The sequence below is a fragment of the Carassius auratus genome, chromosome 2, assembly GCF_003368295.1.
Source record: "Carassius auratus strain Wakin chromosome 2, ASM336829v1, whole genome shotgun sequence".
NCBI lineage: Eukaryota > Metazoa > Chordata > Actinopteri > Cypriniformes > Cyprinidae > Carassius > Carassius auratus.
This window is the reverse complement of record NC_039244.1, coordinates 18,629,902-18,639,887: the sequence shown is the minus strand read 5'-3', so window position 1 is coordinate 18,639,887 and position 9,986 is coordinate 18,629,902. Positions and strand designations below refer to the sequence as shown.

Here is a 9,986-nt window from a genome sequence, read left to right as displayed (position 1 = left end):
TGGCTTGTCCAAAAATGATAATAATAAAAAAGTTTCTTCAACTAATGTGAAGATGCTACTGTAATAGAGCAACATTAAATAAATAAAAAAAGGTTGCATTTTCAAAACATTATTTTGAGTCTGCTCAGATTACATGTCTTATACTGTACCTGGAGTGGATATTATAATAACAAGAAAGCATATCTCCATGTTGGGAAGGTTTACTAACTTGTTTTATGAAATGAAGTAAAGGTAAATCATAGTATCTTGTTATGAAACTGCAGAGTGGGTGTGGTTTACTTAGACCTCCTTCTGTGTCATTCCTTATTAAAAGCTAAAATTATTGTGCCTTCAATGTACAAATATCTTAAAATGAATTATTAAACCAAAATTACTTGAGGAAGTTTCTTCATCCATTAATTCAGTTGATCTAACGGACATATAAATTTTTATGGATCCTGTTTTTTTTGTTTTGTTTTTTAGACAGAATCAAATTTTTAAGGGTCAGTCAGGTTTTTGTTTGGTGTGTAGTGTTTTCCTGTCACATTGGGCTCCAGGGAACAGTTGTTCAGTGCAGAGTCTGTCACTAGCAGATCCACATGGGTTTTCTTTTCATTCAGTTTTACAGAGAATCGAGGATCTAGTACTTCAATTCCAGACTTTTGTGAAACTTTCCCTATAGCATGGAATAAGATTATAGGGGTTTCAGGAGCTGAAACATGATATTGGCGATACCACAGACTTTCTTTGAGTGAGTCATTAAATTATTAATTCAACTGATTAGTTTAAAATGCTGATTAATTCAGGAATGAAACTAGTCTTTATTAAATCATTAATTCTTTAGATTAATCCATTCAAAAGCTCAGATTTATTCAGGAATTAACAAAATGGATGTTTTATAAGCGAGTCTGTTTTTATGACTGAATCATTCACTCAATTGAATTGTTCAAAAACACTAATCCTCTAACTGTGTTTTGCTGGGAGATGCATTGATTCTTTTGTGGCTTCATTTGGAACTATTTGCTATGGCAGAACAAAAAAACAACTGGCAATATTATGACTAAAATGTAAGTTACTAAATATTAATGTCTTGCTAATAATACATGCTAAAGAGCTTTGCTGATCATATATAGGGCTTATTTATTCACTAATATTATCATTTACATCAGATGTTGTTTACTGTAGGCTACATGCAGCTGTTTGTTTATTTGCTGCAGGTGTTACCTTATCCTTCAATTTGACTTTGTGGTTTATGAAGACACAAATGTGGTCTGATATTCATTTGATAACTCACTGTTCAAAGCAAGTTTTCTGAGTGAGTTTTTGTACAGCCTCTCAGGCACTTTGTAACACTGGGCTGTTACTCTTAGAGCACAGTAATAAAGAGCTGAATCTGACAGAGTTACACTTTTAATGGTCAGTGAAGTGGATTTCTGGGATGTAGTTGATCCAAATCGATCAGGGTCTGGTATGTTCTCATATGTCTCTGATCGTCCACCTTTAAGCAGTATATATTCTGGCTGTGTTTTAGAAAACTGTCTGTACCAATAAAGGAGAACATAGCTGCTGCTTGTGTCATATGAACACTCCAGTGTTACAGGATCTCCTTCTGTACTGGAAACACTGGTCCTCTGGTCACTTGGTCGAATCCAATCTTGACAGATAACACCTGGAAGGATTTTTTTTTTTTTTATATAAGATACAGTTTCACTATTAAGATGTATATATTTAAATACCTGAATAATCATACTAGACTTGTGGATTGTACCTGATGCTGTAAGTAAATACAGCAGTAGATGTTTTCTGATTTGTTGGCTGAGCATTTGGAGTCTTTCCATGATCACATCAGATACGTCTTAATTTGCAGATTCTATGAGAGGTTGATCTTTAAATATTAGGGGGTGGATACAAAAACAGGAAGTATAATTTCTCTTGACTGCTTGTCACACAACATCTGTATTGTTCCTGTTGCTCATGGTAGAGCATTGCGTTAGCAGCGCAAGGTATTTTTTTTTTTTAATAAGACACAGTTTCACTATTAAGATGTATATATTTAAATACCTGAATAATCATACTAGACTTGTGGATTGTACCCGATGCTGTAAGTAAATACAGCAGTAGATGTTTTCTGATTTGTCGAATGAGCATTTGAAGTCTTTCCATGATCACATCAGATACATCATAATGTGCTTTGTTTGAGGTTGATCTTTAAATATTAGGGAGTGGATACAAAAACAGGAAGTATAATTGCTCTTGACTGCTTGTCAAACAACATCTACACTGTGCTGAGACTTGTTCTGTAGGTCCCAAATATAGCAAATTTTTCAAAGGTTAACAGTTTCTAAGACTTCCATGCAGGTGGTGAACTAATATCATAAAAGTAATGTACATAAGCTGGGCATAATTTTATTCATCTTTATTTTTTTACATCAAAGCTATACATCTTGTCAAACGTAAAACATTCAGTAGTTTTTGAGAAATATTATTCAGTTTTCTTCTATGATTCAGATAAAATTATATTCATTATTTATTTACTGATTGAATATATATATATATATGCATCTTTCAGTTTAGCAGAGGAGATCTCCAGAATCACAGGGGTTTTCTCTTCATTCCCTTTCCCAGATAATTGACAATCTCGATCCACAATTTCTGACCTTTGTGAAATCTTTCTGGTAGAGTGTAGATTAACAATAAAAAATTCAGGATCTGATAAGTGCATATGTGTTATTTTTTTATTGTTATTTAATTCTAGCATTATAACTTGAATTGTAGTGAAACTGTTATATAGTATATATTTATACCATAGTCCAGTGTTTCACAGGGGGCATATATATTTATGCAAACTCATTCTGTGCCAGCAGGAGTCGGTGTTTGAGTGTTAGAGATTGAGGTTTCTCCAGTACTTCTTTATCTGACATTACGTGCAAGATTAAATGAAAATGACATTCATTGCTTTTGTGGAAGACTGTCGGTTTCCTTCAGAAATACAGTGATGTAAAAACACCTGCATTCAATGTATGGGAAACACTGTAGTCTAATAATTAAAGTCTAAATGAAGAAATTATGTTATTTATTATATAAATATTTCATTATTAAATTATAATATTTACCAACCAACATTACATGCGATAGTCCTTCAAATGAAGTTTATCTTGAATAAATGTTACATAAAGTGCATAATATAAAATAGGACTACAAGAAAACATTGTTATCTATCCTACAGTCTTGTAAGTCCATTAACTCATCATCTTTTCCCCATAATATTTGTATATTATGAGTCAGTGTCTGATACTGCAGCAGAGGATATGATCAGACACATGGGTTTTCTTGTCATTCAGTTTGCCAGAGAATCGAGGATCATGATCGACAATTTCCCAGAAGAATATAGAATGACTAAAAGATATTGAGGAACTTAGCAATATTAGTGACTTAATATTAGCAATAGCAGAGTGTCTTTTTGCACAATGCAGTATTCAGCACAAACTGTTGTTCAACTAGCATTCATTCCTTGTCAGGTACAGGAGGAAGTCTCAGATTTACTCCTCCCCTTCAAATCTGCAGACTATAAGATGAATTAGCATTTGAAGCCTAGATATGACAGATATGAACACACAGGTCAGGAGTTTTACTGAAGTACTAATAACCTGAGATTACAGTCATGGAAACATTTGATGTTCTGTATTTTGGTCTCTTAATTTTAGTCAGTGTAGTTTTAAAAAAAAAATATGGAAAACTAGATCTTTATAGCTTCTTTTGTAGGAAGATGTATTATGTCATGACAAAAACAATGAATTATCATCTTCCATTTTCTCCCTAAGCACACATTTCCTTTTCTTCCGGCAGGTGTTACAAATATCATATTGTGAAAGAAGTGTTGTGGCTTTACACAAGATATGATTGTGGTTAAATGTTAATTTATTTTTTTAAGGCAAAAACTACATGAGTTTTTGTAAAGCTTCTCAGACATTTTGTATCACTGGGCTACTACTCTTAGAGCACAATAATAGAGAGCTGAATCTGACAGAGTTACACTCGTAATACTGAGTTCAGTGGATGTTTGGGATGTAATCGACTGAAACCGACGGTCTGGTGTATAACTATATATGCTCTGCGATCGAGCACCTTTCCACAGTATAAATTCTGGTTCTCTGTTAGGATACTGTCTGTACCAGTAAAGATAGACATAATTGCTGCCTGTTACACGCTCTTCTTCTGTTCTGTAAATATTAGTTTCCTTGTCTTTCGGTTGAATGCTGTCAGATAAAATACCTGCAAGAAAATTGGAGAGATTTAATAACAGGTCAGCTGGTTTGTACAAAATCTAATTTAATTTCTAAATTAAAATTACAATAATAAAAATAGTTTCCTTAATAAATGTGATGATGTTATAGTACTAGAGTAACATAAAATATGTTTGTATGGCCAAAATCATCTTAATGTACATTATATCTAAGTCTACACAGATTACACGTGTTATACCTGTAGTGGATATTAGAATCAGAAGAAAGCATCTCTCCATCTCTCCAAGATTTTCTAACTTCATGCTCTAGGCTTTATAAACTGAAGTTTAAAGTTAATTCTATGATTGTAGTATCTTGTTGTGAAGTTACAGTGTGGGTGTGGCTTATTTAGACAACCTTCTTAGTTTATTCTCCCATTGACATCCATTAGTATAACAGGGACAATACATTTGTGAATCTGAAAAATAAATGACTATAAATGACTATCACTGAACTAATCTGTTTCTCAGGCCGGTGTTAAGCTCCACCTGTAAAAATACAGTAACCCTCTTATAAAGCACAGAAATTAACATATATTATAATGGATTGATACCTACTGTATATCAGCTTGCACTTGTTATTTGCCAAAATCATGTCATTTCTCAAATGTTTTTTGCAGCTTTAATTTAGTTTTCTGTCACAGTGGGCCCAGGGCACAGTATTACAGAGCAGACTCTGTCACTTTAGCAGAAGAGATCTCCAGATCCACACAGGTTTTCTTGAAGTTTTCCAGAGAATCCAGAATCTAGATCTACAATTTTAGACTTTTGTGAAACTTTCCCTGTAGCATGGAATATGACTAAAAGGTATTCAGGATCAGAACCAGGATAATGGAGATACCACTGCAGACTAATCGCTGAGGAGTAGCTACAGGACAGAGTTATAATGTGCCCCTCTGTCCCAAACACCGCAGTTTGGACTGGTGTGATGATATTCCCAAAACTGACACCTGCAGATGAGATTATGAACATTTGACTACATTTCGACTAGACAAATTAGCTGACAAAACAGGGTTAAAATGTACCTGCCAGAAATGTGTGACAGATGAAAAGTGATCTAGTCATTTTTAGTTTGCACAGTGATTGTACCCAGAACTTTTTGCACTGCTCCTTATAAATGCAAAGGGCATTACAGTGTCTGATTGGCTCATCCCATCATGAAGTACCTCATTACAATGCAGTATTGATGCAGTACTAATATCCAAAAACAGAACCAACAGGTGGCGACAGGTGACTGGACTTTCTTTGAGTGAGTCATTAACTGATTAATTTAAAATGCTGATTCATTCAGGAATGAAACATGTCTTTATTGAATCATACATCCTTTAAATTAATCCATGCAAAAGCTCAGATTAATTCAGGAATTAACCAAAATAATGTTTTTATAAGTGAGTCTGTTTTTATGACCGAATCATTCAGAGTTGAACTGTTCAAAAACACGCACCCTTAACTGTGTGTCGCTGCAGATGCCGTGATTCTTTTGTGGCTTCATTTGGAACTATTTGAGTTGGCAGAACAAAAGAGCAAAAACAACTGGCAATATTGTGACTAAAATATAAATTACGTAATAATAATCTCATACTAATAATCCATGCTAAAGAGATAATACTACTGATAATACAGAGGGCTTACTAATTATTAATCACTAAAATTACCCCATTTACATCAGATGTTGTTTACTGTAGGCTACATGCAGCTGTTTATTTATTTGCTGCAGGTTTTACCATATCCTTCAATTTGCCTTTGTGGTTTATGAAGACACATATGTGGTCTGATATTCATTTGATAACTCACTGTTCAAAGCAAGTTTTCTGAGTGAGTTTTTGTAAAGCCTCTCAGGCACTTTGTATCACTGGGCTGTTACTCTTAGAGCACAATAATAGAGAGCTGAATCTGACAGAGTTACACTCTTAATAATGAGTTCAGTGGATGTTTGGGATGTAATCGACTGAAACCGAGTGTCTGGTATATCTTCTTCACTGCTCCAAGTCCGGGCACCTTTAAACAGTATATATTCTGGTTCTCTGTTAGGATACTGTCTGTACCAGTAAAGATAGACATAATTGCTGCCGGTATCATAAGTGCAGCTCAGTGTTACACGCTCTTCTTCAGTTGTGTAAATATTAATTTCCATGTCTTTCGGTTGAATGCTGTCAGATAAAATTCCTGCAAGAGAATTGTAAAGATTTAATATCAGGTCAGCTGGCATGTCCGAAACTTCATCACATTTAAAAGGAAAATTACATGACTAAAAACAGTTTCTTCAACAAATGTGATGATTTTATTGTAATAAAGTAACAAAAATAGCAAAAATTGCATTGCCAAAACATTTGTACATTACATTTGAGACGCTCAGATTACATGTCTTATACCTGGAGTGGATATTAGAATAAGAAGAAAGCATCTCTCCATGTTGGGAAGGTTTACTAACTTGCTTTGTGGAAAGAAGTAAAGGTAAATGTATGATCGTAGTATCTTGTTGTGAAACTGCAGTGTGGGTGTGGTTTATTTTGACCTCCTTCTGTGTCGTACCTTATTAGGTAAAAGATAAAATAATTAATAATAAAACCAAAATAACTTGAGTAACAGCTAATTCAGTTTATCTAACTGACATATTCATTTGTATGGATCCTGTTGTTTTTGGCAACATCTTATTGTAAGAGTCAGTCAGGTTTTCATGTCACAGTGGGCATCAGGGCAGAGTCTGAATTGAGTCAGAATCAAGGATCTAGTTCTACAATTATGGAGTTTTGTGAAACCTTCCCATAGCATGAAATATGACTGAAAGGTATTCAGGAGCTGAACCCAGATATTGGAGATACCACTGCAGACTAATCATGATGTAATGAGTAGTTATATTGCCCCTCTCTGTCCCAAACACCTCAGTTTGGATTGGTGTGAGTGTGAGGACATTCCAAAAAACTGAAACCTGCAGATGAGATTATGAACATTTGACTACATTTTGACAAAGAAGACATAGACAATAGTATACAAAAGAGAGCTGAAATAGGATAATTATATGCAAGACAACAAAACAGAAACGTATCTGGTCAAAAAAAACAACAAAAAAAAAACCTTACAAAACAAAACCATCTAACTGGCTAACTGACCGGAAAAATCAGTCAAATAAAGGGGCACTTTGACAGTTACATTTTCATATCAATAATTACCTAATGAAACATTTATACTTTATTTAATTCATCGTAGTTAAAAGGGATCAAGATTTGAAAATATACACACAACAACAAAGCAAAACTGGCAAGTAGAGCATCATTTCGCACAATGCTGTATTCAGTATAAACTGTTGTTCAACAAATCATTCATTCTTTGGCACCTAAAGGAGGACATCTCAAGTTAACTCCTCCCCTTAAAAGTTGCAGTCTAGAATAGATAAAATAGCATTTGAGGCTTAAATATGATAGATATGAACATAGTACCACTAATAACCTGAGGTTTGTTGCAGTCAGAATGTATTAAAGAGACGTTTAAATATTTGGTGTTCTATATTTTGGTCTGTTACTTTTAGTCAGTGTAGACCTTCTCCTGACATCATTAAAAAGGAAGGTTTATTATGGCATGACAAACCAAAGGATTATTATCTTCCTGTATACTTTCCACCTAAGCACTTTTTTTTCTCCAGCAGGTGTTACAGTATTGTGTTTGTGAAGTGCTGTGGTTTTACACAAAAGGTATGATTGTGGTTTAATTTTTATTTGATAATTTTTTTAAGTGCAAAAATTACATGTGAGTTTTTGTAAAGCTTCTCAGGCATTTTGTATCACTGGGCTCCTACTCTTAGAGCACAATAATAGAGAGCTGAATCTGACAGAGTTACACTCGTAATACTGAGTTCAGTGGATGTTTGGGATGTAATCGACTGAAACCGAGTGTCTGGTATATCTTCATGACTGCTCCAAGTCCGGGCACCTTTAAACAGTATATATTCTGGTTTCCCATTGGGATACTGTCTGTACCAGTAAAGATAGACATAATTGCTGCCTGTATCATAAGTGCAGCTCAGTGTTACACGCTCTTCTACTGTTCTGTAAATATTAGTTTCCTTGTCTTTCGGTTGAATGCTGTCAGATAAAATACCTGCAAGACAATTGGAGAGATTTAATAACAGGTCAGCTGGTTTGTCCAAAATGTCATAACATTTTTACATTAAAATTACAATAATAAACATGTGATGTCGTTATAGTAATAGAGTAACATTAAAAAATGTTGCATGGCCAAAACATTTTAATGTACATTATCTAAGTCTACTCAGTTTACATGTGTTATACCTGTAGTGGATATTAGAATCAGAAGAAAGCATCTCTCCATCTCTCCAAGATTTACTAACTTCATGCTCGAGGCTTTATAAACTGAATTGTAATGATTGTAGTATCTTGTTGTGTAGTTACAGTGTGGGTGTGGCTTATTTAGACCACCTTCTTTGTTTTCCCTTATTAAAATCTGAGATGATTGTGCCTTCAGCGAATGAAATGAAATACAGAATGAAAAATACTACCTCTTGTTCAATAATTATCTCCCTCTACTAATTCAGTTTGATCAGCAAATGTTACTGTGATCATGTTTATTATGTTACTATGAGGATCATTAAAGATAAACTAAATAAAGTCGTTTTGGTAGAGTTTAAATATTCAATATTTGATATTGAGTTTTCTGCTTGCAGCACTAAATTCGTCCTTTCTGAAATATTTTATTGTACACAGCACCCCCCAGTGGTGATGTGACAAACATGTATTCTCCCGTTGGCATCCATAAGTTTAACAGGGATAATACTTTTGTGAATCTGAAAAATAAAAGGAAGATAAAACTTGAATTTATTTATTGATATCGATATGGTATAGATAGTTATATAATAGTTATATTGTTATATTATATCAATGATTTCATAAAAAAAAATTAGAATTTACTAAGTAAATATGTACATAAGAAATATTAACTAGTAGAAATACTAACCAGCTGGTAAATGTATAGTTAAATATGAATTTGAATGTAACATTCATCTGTGTGGATACTACTTGCTGTTATTGACATCTCATTTATAGAGCCAGTCAGGTTCTTGTATGAAGTGTAGAGTGTTTCCTGTGACTGTGGGCTGCAGGGCACAGTAGTAGAGAGCAGAGTCTGATACAGCAGCAGAAGAGATGATCAGATCCACACTATTCTCTTCTTTTCTGTGACTGATGGATATTCCAGGATTCGCACGAGTAGTTGTTCCATAGTACTCCAGAATGAGGAACTGTGGTGGTGAACCTGCATGTTGCAGATACCAGTGAAGACTATCAACAGAACCAGTGTAGTTACAAGAGAGTTTCACACTCTCAGTCTCAGTGGCAAATGCTACATAATTGTATGGGGTGATGACATCTTTGGCTCTGTTACCTACAACAACAGCTTATTTAAGCATGTTTAAAATGAGATATGTTGATATAATGATACTTGTAAGATTTTACCTTGAGTAAAAGTCAGGAGTAAAAGCACACAAGTGAACATGATGGTAGTTGCTGCTTGCATCAGTGATCTGTGATGCTGACTATCACTGAACTAATCTGTTTCACAACCTGTGTTTAGCTCCACCTTTTGACAGAACCCTCTTAAAAGCACAGACATTAGCATATATGATGGATTGATGCCTAAATCTGCTTGCACTTTCTATTTGACAAGGTAATATCATTTCTGAAATGTTTTTTGCAGTTTTATTTAGTTTTCTGTC

The 9,986-nt window shown here is 34.2% G+C and overlaps 1 gene segment (V, D, J or C); it reads right to left on the bottom strand.

Annotated features, from left to right (window-relative positions):
• Positions 1-9,274: 9,274 nt before the first annotated feature.
• LOC113110916 (T cell receptor alpha variable 9-2-like) lies at positions 9,275-9,766 on the bottom strand. The segment is given in 2 exon segments: positions 9,275-9,655; positions 9,727-9,766. Coding segments are annotated over 2 exon segments (387 nt in total).
• Positions 9,767-9,986: the final 220 nt, after the last annotated feature.